Source organism: Aulonocara sp. 'chitande type north' Nkhata Bay, linkage group LG16 (assembly GCF_057382095.1).
Source record: "Aulonocara sp. 'chitande type north' Nkhata Bay isolate Kocher_YH1m ecotype deep benthic linkage group LG16, A_spYH_male_GT1.1, whole genome shotgun sequence".
Lineage (NCBI taxonomy): Eukaryota > Metazoa > Chordata > Actinopteri > Cichliformes > Cichlidae > Aulonocara > Aulonocara sp. 'chitande type north' Nkhata Bay.
The window spans coordinates 11562926-11582100 of NC_141359.1; the positions used below are offsets into that span (position 1 = coordinate 11562926).

Sequence of the window (19175 nt, forward strand, 5' to 3'; positions counted from 1 at the left end):
GTTAATCCTTTGCAGGGCAGATGTAGTTCAGCTAATTTAACTGGAGGATTAGCGTTGTCTCGCTACATCCCCCAGCCGGACGGTCATCCACATAAACAACCCTGAGAGGAAGTCTGTGGAGCCCAACATAACAACAGAAAACAAAAACCAGTGAGTGGGTGGGAAAATGTAAGTGGCAGTGTTTATACATTAACACGCACACACACAAGATTTAAACTAGCCTGTTTTCCTTTGTAAAGGTTATTCTTTCATAACCAGAAATTGCAAGTTGAGTGGTGGGTGACATTCACTAGTAATTTAGAAATCATTGAATATTTATGTAGTCTTCTTATTTAAAAAAAAAAAATCATTATTTTTGAGTGTAATCTTTTTTCAGATGCTCACTTCAAGCTGTTTATGTACAGTATGCATGTGTCTGTGTGTGTTGGCCTAATAGGATTGGTTTCAGTGACCTGATCTCTGCCGTGTAAAGGTTTAACCTTTGAGCTCCCATCCTTGACAGAGGACCAGCACACCTGCTCGGTTTCTCAATTTTATAAGGTTAAATTAGGTTGTTGTGTCTTTTTGAATGACATTTTTATCTGGTGGTGGCGATGAGGTAAAGTTACTGATATCCATCCCGATGGCTGGGACACTTTGCTCAAAACTCAAATCATCTAATCAAAGTCATTGGGATTCATTCTCTGGGGATCCAAGAGTATTTTGCTACCCACTATCATGACTACAAACCATTGTTTTTTTAATGTATTAATTGTTGATATGTCCAGAATTAGACAGGATATTTGGGGGGAAAGAGCAAGGGAATGATGTGCAGTATGCATAACCAATCTTCCATCAAGTTGTCCAGCTACTCTATCAACCACAAGAACCTTATGCCTCAACAAATATCCCTAAAACCTTCCTATTGTGCTACAAAATTTACTCTGTGTTTTAATATCAGATGGGAATATGTGTATCAAGGTACGGGCGGAGAAGAGTTGGACCTGGTTCTTTTTCGTGATGACTGAGCTGCAGAGTAACCAGTGATTGGATCTCCCGAGAGAACAACTGAGAGATTATCAGCATCCATGGCTTATTTGAAGTGCAGCCAGCAGGTGACATCACAACTGATCCGCCAACCACAAAGCACAGCTCAGCACATGATCCACCTGTCACTCTAAACCCTAAGACAAGTCTCAAAGCCGGGCGAGCTGCCTTCTCTATGTCTTCTTCCTGCTTCGCCCCACCTTCTCGTCTTTTATTTCCTCTTTTAAATTAAGAGAGGGGAGTTTTTACTGAGAAGCTTTCCTTCAGCTGGATAAGGTCAGACACAGACGAGGACGGTCTGTGGTGTTTCCTCTGCACAGCCACAGACACACTCAGCTGCACAGGTAAGGACAGATATATGCTAAAATGATTATTCTGTACACTTACAAAACTTTTACTGAGGGTTGAGTCAAAGTTGTTACATTTATTAGGCTAATATCTATTCTACTTTTAAGAAAGTCTGGCTTCCAAAGCTCATTTTGGGAAAATGCTGTAGGACACAGAGAGGGGCCTCAGGTAGGACTCAAACCCAGGCCACTGCATTTACCCTTTCTTCTCTCACCCCAACTGGTCGCAGCAGAAGGCCGCCCCTCCCTGAGCCTGGTTCTGCTGGAGGTTTTTTCCTGTTAAAAGGGAGTTTTTCCTTCCCACTGTCGCCAAAGTGCTTGCTCATAGGGGGCCATATGATGGTTGGGTCACACTGTCCAGCTGCCACCCTGATGGTTAGTCTCAACACCAAGGCAAGGCAAGGCAAGTTTATTTGTATAGCACAATTCAACAACAAGGTGATTCAAAGTGCTTTACAGAGACATTAGAAACAAGAACAAATAAAAAGCATGATTTAAAATTGAATAAAACAAGCAAATAAACTAACTAACTAATTAACAAACAAACAAACAAACAACAGTATATAAAGTCAAAACAGATAAAATCAGAACAGTAGATAAAATCAGTAGTTAGTGTAAGTTTTGAAATTTAAGCTTAAAGTGTGGATTTGGTGCTTTATTCAAATGCAGCTGAGAACAGGTGAGTCTTCAACCTGGATTTAAATAAACTGAGTGTTTCAGCTGATCTGAGGCTTTCTGGGAGTTTGTTCCAGATATAAGGAGCATAAAAGCTGAATGCAGCTTCTCCGTGTCTGGTTCTGACTCTGGGAACTGATAAAAGACCGGATCCAGATGACCTGAGGGATCTGGATGGTTCATACTGGGTCAGGAGGTCATTGATGTATTTTGGTCCTAAACCATTCAGAGCTTTATAGGCCAGCATCAGAACTTTAAAGTCTATCCTCTGACGGACAGGCAGCCAGTGTAAAGACCTCAGAGCTGGACTGATGTGGTCCACTGTTTTGGTCTTAGTGAGGACTCGAGCAGCAGAGTTCTGAATGAGCTGTAGTTGTCTGACTGATTTTTTAGGTAGACCTGTAAAGATGCTGTTACAGTAATCAAGCCTACTAAAGATGAATGCATGGACTAGTTTTTCCAGGTCCTGTTGAGACATCAGATCTTTTATCCTTGATATATTCTTGAGGTGATAGTAAGCTGACTTTGTTATTGTCTTAATGTGTTTTTCTAAGTTTAGGTCTGCATCCATCACTACACCCAAATTTCTCGCCTGGTTTGTGGTTTTTAGATGTATAGATTGAAGTTCTCTGGTGACCTGTAATCGTTTTTCTTTGGCGCCAAAGACTATTACCTCAGTTTTGTTTTTGTTTAGCTGGAGAAAATTGTGGCACAACCAGTCATTGATTTCCTCAATGCATTTACCAAGAGCCTGCACAGGGCCTCGGTCTCCTGGTGACATTGTGATATATATTTGTGTGTCATCTGCATAGCTGTGATAGTTTATTTTGTTGTTGTTTATAATCTGTGCCAGTGGGAGCATGTAGATGTTAAACAGAAGGGGTCCCAAGATGGAACCTTGGGGAACTCCACATGTGATACTTGTCTGCTCAGATGTGAAGTTACCTATTGATACAAAGTATTTCCTGTTTTCTAAGTATGTTTTGAACCAGTTTAGTACAGTTCCTGAAAGACCTGCCCAGTTCTCCAGTCGTTTGAGTAATATGTTGTGGTCAACTGTATCAAATGCTGCACTGAGATCCAGTAAAACTAGGACTGACATTTTTCCACTGTCTGTATTCAGACATATGTCATTAAACACTTTGGTCAGAGCGGTTTCAGTGCTGTGGTTCTGTCTAAAACCTGACTGGAAGGCATCGTAGCAATTATTCTGTTTTAAGAAGTAACTGAGCTGTTGAGAAACTGCTTTTTCAATGATCTTACTTAAAAACGGGAGATTTGAGATCGGCCTGTAGTTGTTCATTTGTGTCTTGTCAAGATTGTCCTTTTTCAGTATAGGTTTGATTACAGCAGTTTTTAGTGATTCTGGAAACACACCTGATAGTAAAGAAAAGTTGACGATCTGTAACAGGTCTGACTCTAAAGTCTTTGAGACCTTTTTGAAAAAACTTGTTGGCAGGACATCTAAACAGCAGGAGGAGGAGTTCAGTTTACCTAAGATGTCCTCCAGGTCTTTGCTGTTAATAGGTTGAAACTGTTTCATGGTGTTTAAACAGTTTTTTGGTGGACACAGTACATATCCTGGATCTGCTGTTGATGTACCAATTGCTTGTCTAATTTTTTGGATTTTTTCAGTGAAGAATTTGGCAAAGTCATTGCAGGCCATGGTCGAATGAAGTTCAGCTGCCACTGACACAGGAGGGTTTGTTAGCCTGTCAACTGTAGAAAATAAGACCCGAGCATTATGGCTGTTTTTAGTGATGATGTCAGAGAAGTAGGACCTCCTTGCATTCCTCAGTTGTAAATTATAATTGTGAAGTTTCTCTTTATAAATGTCATAATGAACCTGGAGGTTTGTTTTTCTCCATCTGCGCTCAGCTTTCCTACACTCTCTTTTTTCATTTTTCTCCAGTGTGGAGTTTCTCCATGGAGACTTTTTCCTTCCAGAGATAACCTTCACCTTAATGGGAGCAATAGTGTCCATTACATTTAACATGTTAGCATTGAAGCTATTGACGAGCTCATTGACTGACCCTCTGGACAGGTCAGGTGTTAATGGGAAGACCTGGTTAAAAATTGCACTACTGTGTTCAGTTATACACCGTTTTGTGATCACTGTTGTTGATATATTTGTGTGGGCTGAGATTTTACTTTCAAAGAAAACACAGTAATGATCAGACAGGCCCACATCAGACACAGTAACCTTTGAAATGCTCAGGCCTTTGGAGATCAGTAGGTCAAGAGTGTGTCCTCTATTATGTGTGGCCTCTGTTACATGCTGAGTCAGCCCAAAGTTGCCCAGAGTGTTACTCAGGTCTTTAGTCCCTTTGTCCTGAGGGTTGTCCACATGAATGTTAAAATCCCCAGCAATAATTACACAGTCAAAATCAACACAGATCACAGACAGCAGTTCACTGAGGTCATTAAAAAAGTCTGTGCAGTATTTGGGAGGCCTGTAAACATTAAGAAACACAACTTTGGATGGGGCCTTCAGCTGTAAAGCCACATATTCAAAAGACTGAAAACTTCCAGGAGATAGCTGCTTACATTGAAATGATTCATTAAATAAGACAGCAACCCCCCCTCCTCTCCTGCTCACCCTGGCCTCACTGATAAAACTGTAGTTAGGAGGGGTCGTCTCGATGAGAACAGCTCCACTGTTACTTTGGTCCAACCAAGTTTCAGTTAGAAACATAAAATCAAGGCTGTGCTCAGTGATTAAATCATTAATTAAAAATGTTTTCCCAGCTAGAGATCTAATGTTTAATAAAGCCAACTTAAGTGTTTTAGAGGTATTACTTGTCCCCTCGTGTTTGGGAGCAGTCTGTGGCACACAAGGTATGTTTACTATGTTTAAAGATCTTTTAGAGTGCAGCTCTCTGTGTTTTGACCAGGCCACATGTCTCCTGTCACCTAAAAGTACAGAAATTTTAAAACCTTCTAGTAAACAGGGTCCCAGCTTCTCCTGGGAAAAGTCACCACTGCCATAATCCTCACAGCCCGGACCCTTCACACATCACGCATCAGACTGCGGAGACAGGGCATGAAGAGGAACTAAGGGGGGCGAGGCTGGGCAATGTGACTTCGATTGCTCTGTTGAGGGTGGGGCTCAATGGCGAACCTTTGGCCGCTCTGGTGGGGGGTTTATGGGGGACAAAAAGGGATTGGGACGGGGGGTAGATCTGAGCCCAGCATTGACCCGCTCCATCATCTCCTCAGTGAATTTCAGGTGTGGGGAGGAGGGAGAAAGGGAGGGGGAGGAGGGTGATGGCCTGTCAGGGGTTTGGGGGACTGGGGAAGGTCGTGGTCCCTTGTCCTGGTCGTTGGTGTTGTTGAGAGAGTTGGAGGCAAATAGGGACCCCTCTTCTTGCCTTAGATGTCTCTCCTTTCTGAGGCTCTTCCTCAGATGCCATGGATGTCTCTCCTTTCTGAGGCTCTTCCCGGGTGGGGGCAAATGGAGCTCCTCCTCAAGGTTTCTGCTGGGCTTTGTCTGTTCTTGGATTACTGTTTGTTCCTCTTTATGAGATAACTCCTCGTTTATCTCAGCCTTGGCACCAAGCACGGATGGATGACGTATGGAATAAAACAAGTTGGAGGTGAACAGTTTCACCCCTGACTTGTTAAAATTAAATCCATTTGCTTTGAACAGATGCCTGCGTTCCCAAAAAATATTAAAGTTGTCGATAAAGTGCACTGAGTGGTCAGCACATGCTGATATAAGCCATTTATTCAGTGTAAACAACCTGCTGAATCTCTCGTCTCCTCCTTTGACCGGCGGTACAGGTCCACTGATGAATACAGCTGCATTCAGAGAGTTTACAGTATTTAATAATCCAGTAAAGTCCCGTTTCAGAACCTCCGACTGTTGTTTGGACACATCGTTTGACCCTGTATGCAGAACAATGTTTGTCACAGTTGGATATTCATCTGCAATTTGAAGAATTCTCTCCTTCAGGTTGTTGACCATATCCTTAGGAAAGCAGAGGACTTTAGTGTTCTTACCGCACATCCTTTGTACATCCTTTACGGCAGAGTCACCCACAATCAGAGTTTCAGGCCTAGCCTTTAGCTTTCCCTGTGGCCTTTCACTTTTCAACAGATTTTCGGACCTTACTTCGCTGCTTTTAGATGGATGGTTGTCCGATATAGATCCAGGGTCCTTTGATAGTGGAGCAAATCTGTTCTGCAGTTTCACATTCAGTTGTTTTGGAGGTTTGTTGTTAACCTTCCTATTCACGGTTGTCCAGTCCTGTTTCCTCCCGTATACAGGGGTAGAAGAGCTTCTCTGTCTCGTAGGAAGTGAAGGCCAGTCGGTTTCAGAGATTTCAGCTCGCTGTGCCCTGCCTGTGATACGTCCTCCCCCTTCCAGGAGACATGATTTATGTCTTGGTTTTGCACCAAGACAGTCTAAGGGGGGATTATCACTTGAGGATTTATAATAATGCACAGAGTCTACTTTCTTGGTCATGTTATCTGTGCTCCTTAGCTGTGTACTAGCTTGCTCATCGCCATTGTTTTGAATCAAAGGCAAGTGCCCTTTCCATTGTGTCCCAAATTGACACAAAGCATGTGATCTGTTCACACTTGAAAAAATACTTGAAAAATGCATAAAATTAAGTACAAATGTGAAGCATCCATCCATTCGCTTCCACTTATCCTTTTTCAGGGTCGCGGGGGGCGCTGGAGCCTATCCCAGCTGTCATAGGGCGAGAGGGGGGTACACCCTGGTCAGGTTGCCAGTCTGTCGCAGGGCTAACACACAGGGACAGACAACCATTCGCACTCACATTCACACCTAATGGCAATTTGGATTATCCAATTAACCTATCCCCACAAGCTGCATGTCTTTGGACGGTGGGAGGAAGCCGGAGTACCCGGAGAGAACCCACGCAAACACGGGGAGAACATGCAAACTCCACACAGAAAGACCCCGGCCTGATGTTGGAATTGAACTCAGGACCTTCTTGCTGTGTAGCAACAGTGCTAACCACTGTGCCACCGTGCTGCCCTTCAATATCGCAGTAAATTATGGAGAGCGCTGCCATAACAAATTAAAAAGTAGACTAAAGTGCCCTTAATTTAGTAAATTTAGAATACTTCCCAGTGCACTTACTAGTTTATTAAGTTTAATTAAGTTTTACTGACATAGTGCCAAATCACAACAACAGCCGCATCAGGGCGCCAGACTATCAGAACACAGTAAATTTCCAATTCTGCAGTATATCTGCAGAAAAGCACACCTCAAATAAGAAATGTTTATAAAAGTAAAAACAATGTTAAAAGATCATCATACAAGTGATCTATAGATGTTATAAATAGGATCATATGTGACAACAAATGAAGGAGGGATCATAGATCCTACAATACTACAGACAAAACCCCAACAATCAAGTAACTCTCTTTGAGCAACCACTTGGCGTGGAAAGGAAAAACGTCCTTCTTTAACAGAAACCTCCAGCAGAACCAGGCTCATGGAGGAGCAGCTATCTGCCACAACTAGTTGGGGTCGACGGGAGGGAAACAAGAAGAGAATAACTAATGATTGAATGCAGAGAGGTGTATAAACACATAGTGAGTGGGAAAAAAGTGAGTGAAGAAGAAAAACTCTCCATCATTGGAAGCCCCCACCAACCTGGTCTTATTGCAGTGTCCATTATAGGAGAATATCGCTCTCTCTTTCTAGTCCCTGTCAATACTCTCACTGAAGCATTTTGGATCAACCAAAGGATTTTCAGGGAGTTTCTACAACAGAGCAATAATAATAGATTACAGTAGTCCAGCCTAGACGTTATAAATGCATGAACTAGTTTTTTCACAATCACGCTGAGACATAAAGTTTCTAATTTTAGAGATATGGAAAAATTTTAGAGATAACATCAGTTACCACAATTAACCAGCCAATTGCAGTTACACTGAAACCAATTTGCTGTTCTTCAGGATTACAAGCTGATCAATTCATTCATTCATTCATTTTACCCAGAGATTTAATAAGTCTATAACATGTCTTGAATGTGGTCAAAATTATATTAACATGTATTTTTAACAACCCACAGAGACACATTTTGTTCTGACATCAGAATTGATATGAATACATTAAAAGTCAAATACCAGCACATTTCAACCAGTCAGTACCAGATTAATACCAGTAACATGTAGCTGATATTGAATGTGATTGGAGCTGCTAAACCTGACAGTGTTTCTCAGGTTACTACAACACAACTTCTCTCATTTTTTCCACGTCTATCATTCCTTCATTTAAATGTTAGATGATAACGTGTTCGAAAGTTTGCTCAAATGCATTGTGAGCACAAGCTACTGATGTTTTATTTTTGATGATGGATTTTTTAACCCACCAACACCTTTCTTCATAGAGAGGAAGTTAAATGCAAAATTATGACATTACTGTACAGCACTGCATTTGCTCTGTGGTACTTCAAAGTCACTGTGTATACGTTTTTGTAATCTAGTCACTGATCTTCTCAATTTTACTCAAGCATTTTTTGTTTAGGCCTTAGGAGTGGTGCATAAATATATTGCCTAAAGTGTCTCCATTCATTGGGCAGGTAGGACAAAACGCTATGTTTGATTCTCAGTTGGGCTAATTAAACTTACAGTGGGGAAAATAATTATTTGATCCTCAAGCCAAACATAACGTTGTATTTGGTGGAGAAACCATTGTTGGAAAGCACAACAATACCACGTTTTTTGCAGTTGGTCACCAGGTCTGCACACATCTCAGGATGGATTTTGGCCCACTCCTCTTTACACAAACTCTAAATCTGTTAGGTTTCTTTTGCTGCTGCTTGGCAACTTCCAAGTGTCAGCTCCTTCCACACATTTCTCCTGACTGAGGTTAGGAGACTGGCTACATCACTCCATGACCTTAATGTACTTCTTTTGCCACGCCTTCTTGTCCTTGATTTTACCTCACGTAACCCCATCCAGTGACCCTTGATGCAGTGAAATCGTCTTTTACCCTCAGCAGCTAAACAGTCCAAAGCATATAGTTTCCACCTCCATGCTTAACTGCTGGGATGGTGTTTTCTGGATCATGATCAGCATTCCTCTTCCTGCCAGAGAGCTCGATTTTGGTTTCTTTTGACCAGAGCACTTTATTCCAAGCCTTGTATGAATCATTTAGATGTGCCTTCTTAAGCATAAGGACTTTGTAGATGCCCCAAGATTTCAGTCCATTACAGTGTAGTGTGTTACAAATGGTGCTCTTCACCAAACCATGTGCTTTGTGCTTTATGGTGTGCTTCTTAACCACTTGTCCTCAGAGCTTCAGCCTAATCCATTTATCTCAAACTGGCATCACCACTAGTCACCTCAATATCCTCATTAACATGAATTAACTGACCTGAATTGCTTTCTAAAGGGAGATATTCTGTGAGACACTGAGAGAGATTTGTGATTGATTTTATAAAGACTTTTTCTGTCTTTCTCTTTGTGCTCCTTACAGAAAAACGACACAATGCCAGCTGTCAAGAACAAGAAAAAGAAGGTGAAGAAAGAGGTTGTTGATGAGGAAGAGCAGGGAGACGGTGAGGGAGTGACAGTCACTACTACCTGTAGTTTAAATGAAAATGTATTCTATCGTCCAGTATTTTTATTTTGTTTTCTTCTCTTTTGTTCTGTTCTAGTCGCCCTGGATGTGGAGATGGAGGAAGTGATCAACAGGAGCCATTCTGACAGTAGAGACCCTTTGACCCCAGAGCCACAGGATCTAGCACCACAGAAGAAGAAGAAGAAGAAGAAGGCACCTACAGTTGGTAACAAAACCTTTACTAGCTTTAACACATGTGTAAAAGGTTGTGACCCAAATCCAGAGGCAATACTAATTCTATACAGAAGACAAAAAGTACGTCTGAATTTCTGATTCTTTCTTTCAGTCTGTTTGATCAGAATTTGCATGATTTTTTTTCACATGTACTTTACACCCATTCTGTTTCTTGTTACATATGCCAGTTTTCCTGTAATTGTCATAGAGGCAGTGGGAGTTCTAAAGGCACAGAATAAATTAGATGTTAGATGATGGGCTGCATGACAACAAGCGAGATTAAAAAAAATAAAGGGCCTCAGCTAACAATCATGATTGACAACTGTGACCTTCAAAGCTTTCACATCATATATTTCTTTGTCAGAGCACGAAACAGAGCATGCTGATATGCCAAATGGCAACATTGCTGAATCAGTGATAGATGGAGAAGAAATGAATGTCGCTGTAACCAGGAGGACAAAAAGGAAGAGGTGAGTACCAGCATTAGGTCAGATCCTCATATTTGAGCTAGATGGGAAACCAACACTGATGGGAAAATGCATCCAAAGAACTAATCCGTTCAGTTTTTTATTCAGTAAAGAGTTCACTCGTCATTTGTGACAGTCAGGAATCAAATTAGGAAAGTACAAGCAGCAGCATTAACTATGGTAAAGGTAATCATTAGTAAACTGTGGCAGTTAGCTTTAGCTGAAGTGATGTCAAAAGTTAAACTTAGTCACTGTCAGTAATATGAAAAAGAATGTTTTCATAGGACTTTGGTAATAAGCAAAACACAACCAATGATTCAGTAGCTTGTAAAACCAATTTCAGTTCAATGCAATTCAATTCAGTTCAGCGGAGTTTTACTTATATAGTGCCAAATCATAAAAACAGCTGCCCAAAGATGTGTTATATTGTTAGATAAAGACCTACATTACAGAGAAACCTTGAATAGTCACACAACTCCCTATGAATGAGCACTTAGCAACAGTGGAAAGGAAAACCTCTTTAGCAGCAATAACTTAAAGTAATCATTTTCTGCATAACTTTATCAGTCTCTCACACTGGAGGAAATCTGGTCCATTCTCCTTCATATTTGCTGCTGTACTGAGCATGTTGTCCTGCTGCATGATAGGAGTACATGGTCAACGCAGTGATTGCAAGGCGTCCAGATCCTGTGGCAGCAAAAAAAGCCCAATTCATCCGTAGTTTACCACAGTGCTTGACAGTCGGTGTGACGTAATTGTGCTGATATGCAGTTTTTTCTCCAAATGTAGCATGCATGTGCATTATAGCCAAAAGGACATTGTTCCAGCTGTATTGTGTTTTATTCAGAAACACCTTTGTAAACTGAGATATAACTCTTGGATATTTCTGTACTGCTACTTACCAAGATAATATCATGGAAGCAGTACTCCTGGAGTTAGTGTTTCCTGGTCTGTCTTTTGTCACTAAACGCTCATTTTTTTGTTTGATGTAACCTCATAGGGGATTTGAACCAGTAATCTTTCCTTTGCCAAGTTAATGTGTAAACTTCTACATTTCATAGCCTAAATTTACAAAATATGAATATGGAATTGAAAAGCAAAGGTGAGCTGTAAAAATTCATATATACAGGTAATGAAAAATCAAAATCCCCAAAATGTTTTCCCAGAATGGTCTTGTTTCAACACAACAATGCCAGATTACATTATGCACACATTACAACAGCATAGTTCTACACTATAAGAGTCGAGGTACTAAACTGGCCTGCTTGCAATCAACATTTTGCTTCCAGAACCACAGCATCTGATTTCTTTAATTTTCACATGTATTAATAGAAGAAGATGTGCCACCTTCTTTTAAACGTGTCACAGTAATAAGACTGAAAATGGTAATATTTTTCATAATCATGTTTTTATGATTGCATTCTTTTTGTTTGTGTGTCTCTATTTTTCACGCCATCCCAGCAAAAGGGTTTACAAGAACAAAACAAACAAAAGGATTTGTACTACCATATCTATAAATCAGTAAATTGCCAATGCACCTGTTGTTTAGATCAGTTATGAGCCAATGAGAGCTATTGTTATGGAGATGAGCTATTTGACAGTAATAAGAGGTAATGGAAGGTAAAAGGCCCTGATGGCAGCTTAATGTAGCTAACTAACAGCTGAGGTTATCACCTTTTATTCAACTTATCTCCTATTACACTGTCCCTTATTTTCAATGTGAGCAAAAATATTCACACAGACACACTGAGTCTGTGTGAATAAAGACACAACTAAGAGTTGTTTGTGTAACATATAGAGGATTTGATTTTGAAAGGAAAACCTACTTCCCATTTACACTCATAAATTAAACATATTTATTTTGAAAAGCTTGCGTCTCTTGGTAGACTCTGGCCTTTAGAGGTCTCTGAGCTTTATGTGCTGATAGTCTAGCATGTCTTAGGTTATCAGTCATCCAGCACATGACAGGGCAGTCATAAGCATTTGAGGTGATAACCCCACTAAGGTTAAACAACTGGGACTCACCATCAGCTCAAAAAGCTGTGTTGGCTTGGCTTAAAGCAACAGTCAGCAATGTCCTGATAACAAAGCCCAGCATGCAGACGTACACAACCAAAGCCATAATGATTATTACAGTTGTCTCCAATTACTCATTGGATTTCTAACACCTTGCAAGAGTCCCTGGTTGCTATGGCAACTCACAAAAAAAGAAAAGAAAAGGGGAGATTAAAAGCTGTTTTTTTGTTTTGGGGTTCAATGTTGACATATTCATGTCAGTCCATGTGTCCACACCTAATAATGACTAAAGTTATTAAAAAGCAGTAACATATTTCAGTCTGGATAAATGGATGGACTTAGTGCTGCCATGTGACAAAACCCTCTTCCCAATGTCACCTGACAGGAAGGCGAAGGCTACAGAGCACTCCAGCAATGATCTGGGAGCAGAAAATGACGATATCATCACAGACTCCCAGTCGCCCATCCCCCAGCATTCCCTGTTCTCAGCCCCGCACGGACACAGCCATCCAGCTGGCAAAGTGTTTGTGGAGAGGAACCGTGAGTATGAATCAGATTTACCAGGATCAAATACGCAACGTGGCAGCAGGATGATGATCCTTCTCATTTTTGACCATGAATGTGAACAGCTATTTTGATTTTTGATTTTATTGATTAGCATTCAAATTCAAATCTCAGTGAAAACAGTGGAAAAAAACAAACAGTGAAAACAGAACAAAAATCTACCATAAAGAAAGAGAGCATGAGACAAGGCTAATCAAAAGGTATTGGCTGAAGCTAAATGCAGAAAAGCATCTAGAAGTTTCAAACTCTACAAACTGCTTCCTTTAAATACTATAAATGAAACCATGGCATGACATGACCAGTGAACATTTCATTTAAGTGGTAAATGGACTGGCAGTTATATAGTATGAGCCAAGTCAAGTCACTTTAGTGCCATTTCAACTATGTGCAGTGGTACATTACACAGTGAAGACCATGATTCCTCCAAGACCATGGTTCTATATATAAATAAACTATACAGTGTCAGTGTTCTGTTAGTTAACTAACAGAACACTGACACACACTCATGATTAGTAGGTGCCCAGCTTTACCTCCTGAGTCCTATCTGCCCCCTTTATTTTTTGATTTTTCCAATAAATTATTTAGTAATATTTCACAAAATAAAATTTGCTTGAATTTTTGTTTGTTGGTTTTACTTTTAATTTTTTGAATAAAAATTAGAATTACCTTCCTAGCCAGACCACTGGCCTCTTTAATCCATCAGGCGCTTTGTCTATGTAGGTCACTGGCAGCTGACCTCATCTGACCCTGCAAATCTCCTCAGACACTCTCCAAGCACTTGGTGTTGCATGGCTTAACTGACTGCTGGCTCTGAAATGACCGCATGATCATTTATGTCATTGCTGCTCTTCAAGATTTCAAAATGTAAACATTTTTTTTTAAATGTCAGATCGGTGCACCCGGTTTAGCTCAGTGGGTGAGCAGGTGACCATTTGCTGTATGGCCAAAGAGCAGTAGGCCTGGGTTTGAGACAAACCTATGGCTGTTTGCTGCATGTCTTCCTCTATCTTTCTATCTTCACTGTCCCCATCCAATAAAGCTCAGGACAAAGAATAATTTGACTGGTCAACATGTAAAGCTGTGAATGTTAAAAACAAGTTCACTTAACTCCCAATAATGTTTATTATTATGTTCTTAGACAATGGCTGGATTCTGAGGTTTGGATCTGGTTCGGATTATTTTCTCCAGAAAATTGAAGTGATGGAAACATAAGTGTGTGTGTGTGTGTGTGTGTGTGTGTGTGTGTGTGTGTGTGTGTGTGTGTTCAGGGCGGTTTCAGGGAGAGCGAGTGGAGCATCTCCGACACTCTGAGTTGATGGATGACTACATGGAACCGAGACAGCTCTGGACCACCAGAGATGTTGCAATACGAGTCCACAGCAGCTTCAGGTCTGCAGACACACACATACACATAGAATGGGTTACATTAACACTGGCAGGAGCTAGCTGCAGCAGCTGTTTCAAACTGTTATGTATCTTATACATGTCTACTCAGCCAGTCACATGGCAGCAAACGAATGCATTTAGATATGTAGACATGATTAAGACAAACTGCTGAAGTTCCGACTGAGCATCAGAATGAAGAAGAAAAGTGATTTAAGTGACTTCGAATGCAGCGTGGTTCTTAGTACCAGACAGACTGGTCTGAGTATGATAGTATAGTATGTATTAGTGACAGGCTGGCAGGCTCAGAATTTGAAATCATGGACCCCCTCCTTGCTTATATCAAAGGTTCGGCTGGGCTGGGTATGATGGAGTAATGGTATGTGGGCAAACTTTGGGCCCTTTAGTACCAACTAAGCATCATTTAAACATGGCTTTATCACCACAGTGCACCTGTATTCCAATGGCTGCTTCCAGCAGAATAATGCACCATGTCACAAAGCTCAGATCATCTCAAACTAGTTTCTTAAATATGAGTTCATTGTATTCAAATACCCTTCACAGTCACCAGATCTCAAACCAAAAGAGCACCTGGAATAGGAAATGTGCACCAGCATGTCATCATGGACCAGAATGTTTCCTCCACCTTGTTGAATAATGCCACAAAGAATTCAGAGAGTTCAGAAGGCAAAAGGAGTTCTAACCCTGTACTAGCAAGGTGTAACTAATGAAGTGTCTGGTGAACATATATCTGATATAAAATATTTCACATACTGTGCCACCATACTGCAGTGGTCCTAAATACACCAATTCAGCAGTTCTTTTCTCTTGTTTTGTCACAGAGAAACAAAGACTTTCAATGAGTAGCATGAGTAGCTGCCATGAAACCAGTTTAACGTGGTCCTGTGGTGTGATCTCCACCTGCAGGGTGATAGGTCTGTTCTGCCACGGTTTTCTGGCCGGCTTCGCAGTGTGGAACATCATTGTTGTGTACGTCTTAGCGGGCGAGCAGATGACCACGCTCCCCAACCTGTTGCAGCAGTACCACCTGCTGGCCTACCCAGCTCAGTCTCTGCTCTACCTGCTGCTGGCCATCAGCACTGTGTCTGCATTTGACAGGTTTGTGAGTTTAATAACTCAGAAGTCTACCTCTGCAGTCTCATTGCGAAGCGGAGGTGGAACCCATGTCACTGTTTAAGCTACTTAAAGGAGTGCGGTTCAGTTTGTGGACTTTATCATGTCATATTAATTATCTTTGAAGAATCTTTAATTATTCAACTTATGCATTTTTACATTATATCTTTCAGCTCTTATTGTTTTAATTGTTCTTGTATTTTGTTCATCTCAAATGTTAAACTAACGATCCCCAAATTTCACTGCTCTTATAATTTAAAAGAAATTAAGAATCTGCACTTGGTGGAAACATGTACTGGAGACCTGTATTTCCACCAGCAATTGAAAGAAATAGTCTCATAATTGTCCAAATTCCCGCTGGACAGGAATTGTTGACTTGAATAAATAAGAAGATGAAAAGTAACAGCCTTGCTGTTTTGCATCATCTGCAGAGTGAACCTGGCCAAGGCCTCCATGGCCCTGAGAGGCTTCCTCACCCTGGATCCTGTCGCTCTGGCTTCCTTCTGTAAGTAAGACAAGACAAAAGCAGAATGATGACGATGTTGATGTTAAGGCCTTAATGTGGTTAAGGACTATGCAGTCCTGTAAAAAAACTAGAATACACCTTTACTCCCTCCATAGAAATTACAAGAGTAAGTAGGACCCAGGTACTGCTAATCAAATGCACCTGATTAATTCAATTATATCAAGGCTTTAGCAATTTGCTGGTCTGTCATTCCAAAGTCCAGGAGTGGACATAGCACCAAATTCCCCCCACGGTCAGACTGTGCAGTTAAAAATTGCAGGAAAACCAAGAGCTACATCTCAGTGTTCTCCTAGCAACCTTAAGAAGTAAAAGTAAAGTTTGCCAGGAGGAAACCTCTTTTTCTCTTAAAAGGATATGGCAGCACGGCTTGGGTTAGCAAAGTTACATGTGAACAAACCACAGGACCTCTGAAACAAGACAAAGTGGAGATGTTTGGCCATAATACAAAGGACAGTTTAGAGAAAACCAAACACAGCATATCAGCACAAATACCTCATACTAACTGTCAAGCACAGTGGTGGAAGGATATTGAGCTGGGCTAGTTTTGTAGCGTCATGACCTGGACACCTTGTACTAATGGAGTCAACCATGAACGCCTCTGCATATCAAAGTATTCAAAAGCGAAGTCATCTGTCTGACAGGTAATATTTGGCTTACCCTGGGTCATGTAAAAGAACAATGATCGCCAGCTTGGCAGCAAATTCAAACCTCATTCGCACTTAAATGCTGTGGGGCTTCATAGAGCTGCGCATGAACAAATGCCTACAAATTTGAAAGATCCAAGGTTTAAAGAAGAGTGGGCCAAAATTCCTCCACAACAATGTTAGAGACTGATAAAGTCATTGAGAAAACAATTACTCACTGTAAGGCCGGTTAAGGTAGATCTAAAGCTAATGAATCTTGAACCTAGGCATGTTGGACCTGGTCATTTTTTATTTTCTTACTGGTTTTTCACAGGATCTCATAGAAAACTGAAAAAATGTTATTTTTTAAATGCCTGTAAGTATCCAAACATCTTCTCTCTTTGTGTGCTCAGTGTATTTTATAGCCCTGATCCTGTCCCTCAGCCAGCAAATGGCCAGCGATCGCATCAACCTGTATCCCACTGCCAATGAGACTCTGTGGTGAGATTTTTGTTTTCATTTTTATAAGTCAACATTTTTAGCGTGATCTTGGAAAAGCAAAGAGGAAAACAGATGAAAGCAATACTTTCCACAAAAAGTTCAAGGTTGACATGGCAACTGAATTTAAAAACTGATAGGAGCTTAAAGGGCTAAAAGGAAATATCTGATGCAGGATGGTTTAAAAGCAGGTGTTTTACATTTACATTATATACAATACTTTATTAGTATTTCTGTGGTTCTAGTAGAACACTAAACGTGTATGAGAAGTTTATTTTTAGCCATTTTTAGGCATTTTCAGGCAATTGTAGTCAAATGTTGTTTTTTCCCATGATGAAACTAATTTGAATATCTTTCTATATATTGAGTAATACTTACATTTTAATTGTATGGCAGATTTAAAAACAAAACTCTTTTAAAAACCAAAAGTGTCCAGAAAACATTCACACATTTCCACATAAAAGGAACATCTTCCTTTTAACAACACTGAGACCTGAGGCACCATTGCACCTTTATTAAACTTAACTTGGAGTTCTGCTATTTTCTCCTTATCATGGCTGGAAAACCCTCCTGAGGACTCAATCTTGACATGGAATGGTAAAATAATAACTGCTATTTAACCCCTCATGTCCTGCAGGCCTCCTGGTTCAGAGCAGCAGATCCTGCGGCCGTGGATTGTGGTGAACCTGGTGGTGGCGCTGTTGGTGGGCGTGGCCTGGGCCGTCGTCTCCACACGACCGGACATCGACTACACAGAAGGCAAGTTTAGCTAAAACTAACCTGATATGACTTGAGACATTCCATCATCCAGTGATGAAAGTAACCAAATGTAGTTAAGTACAGTTCTCTGGTCTTTTGCATTACTTGTACAAAAATACACTATTGCTCATAACAAATATGTATTCCTTTTAAGCTACAAAACTTTTTTTTTTATAGAAATTGAAATGTAAAAATCACACAGAGGGATGTTACTTAACTTTGGGGACACCTTCTTGAGCAAACAGGAAACTTTAATGATACTTCAAATCCTGTGGAAACAGTGAAATAAACTAAAAACATGGTAATAAAACTACAACAACAGAAATCGTAAAAGGCTTCTGTAGGATTTGCCAGGTGTTTTGGCCACACAGCACACGCACATGGAGTCTCCTGGACTCCAAATACACCAAGTAGCCTGAAGGATTAATGACACATCACTTTTTTTTCATTTAAATGTAGCTGTACAAAGTATAAAAGTAATACTTTTGATGCATTGCTGTGTTCCAGGTGTCATTCTTTACATCACCACTAGATAGAAGCAAAGTGAAACATGTTCAAACCCTAAAACACGAGGCAGACATTCACATGTCATCAAGCCAGTGTGTGCGCGCTTTGTAGAAATGTAAGCTGATGGTCTGGATTTCCTTTTGCAGAGTTTTTGATGACAATGGAAGTGGAGGGATACCCGAGAGGAGATGAGAACCTGGAGATTCCGGCCTGAAAACCTTCTCTCTCACTGTGTCTTTGTCTCTGTCTTTGACTCCAAGTCTGTTTTACTAATTTCATTTATGTTGTTGTATAATGTAGCTTTGTGTTTGAACTGATTTTGCAAATAAACTAATAAAGGCTATATGGTGATAGGTGGTTGATACTTCTGCAGGGGAATAAGCGCCAGAAGAGCATAAAATACTTTCTGGTGTTTGTACTCCACTTGTAAATGTTTGTATTATTTTCATTCCTCTATTTTTGCTTATGGTCGTTTGCACCTTTTAGCAGTTTTGTCTGTGAAGTCATTTTGTGTGTCTGTTGTGTTTTGTGTTCTCATCAGTTTTTGTGTCTTTGTGTGTTTTCTGTTTGTGGTCATTTTACCCATTTTGCCTATACCAATTTGTATACACAACAGCATTTTTGATGCCTTGTGTTGTAATTGGGAAGTCACTTTGCATGTCTTTGGATGTATCTGTAGCCATCCTTTTGTGTATCCCTTTGATGTCATTTTGTGTGCCTTGTTTGTTTGTAGCTGTTTTATAAGTCATTGTAATATTTCCGAGCTCTTTTTGCCTCTTTTGCCGTCATCATTTGCATCACCTCCTGCATGTATTTCATAAGAGTTTGTAGTCGTTTCCGAGATGTTTTGCGTGACTTTGATTAACATTC

General features: G+C 40.5%; 1 protein-coding gene across 1 annotated transcript; it reads left to right on the forward strand.

The window, feature by feature from the left end:
* The first annotated feature begins 1123 nt into the window (after nt 1–1123).
* LOC147311081 (transmembrane protein 237A-like) lies at nt 1124–19073 on the forward strand. The gene is made up of 11 exons (XM_086267824.1): nt 1124–1370; nt 9511–9592; nt 9692–9820; nt 10193–10298; nt 12697–12851; nt 14144–14264; nt 15186–15377; nt 15824–15897; nt 16955–17042; nt 17677–17798; nt 18452–19073. Exons 2-11 carry the CDS (start codon nt 9523–9525, stop codon nt 18517–18519), a joined length of 1125 nt encoding a protein of 374 aa, XP_086123950.1. The 5' UTR covers nt 1124–1370; nt 9511–9522; the 3' UTR covers nt 18520–19073.
* Nucleotides 19074–19175: the final 102 nt, after the last annotated feature.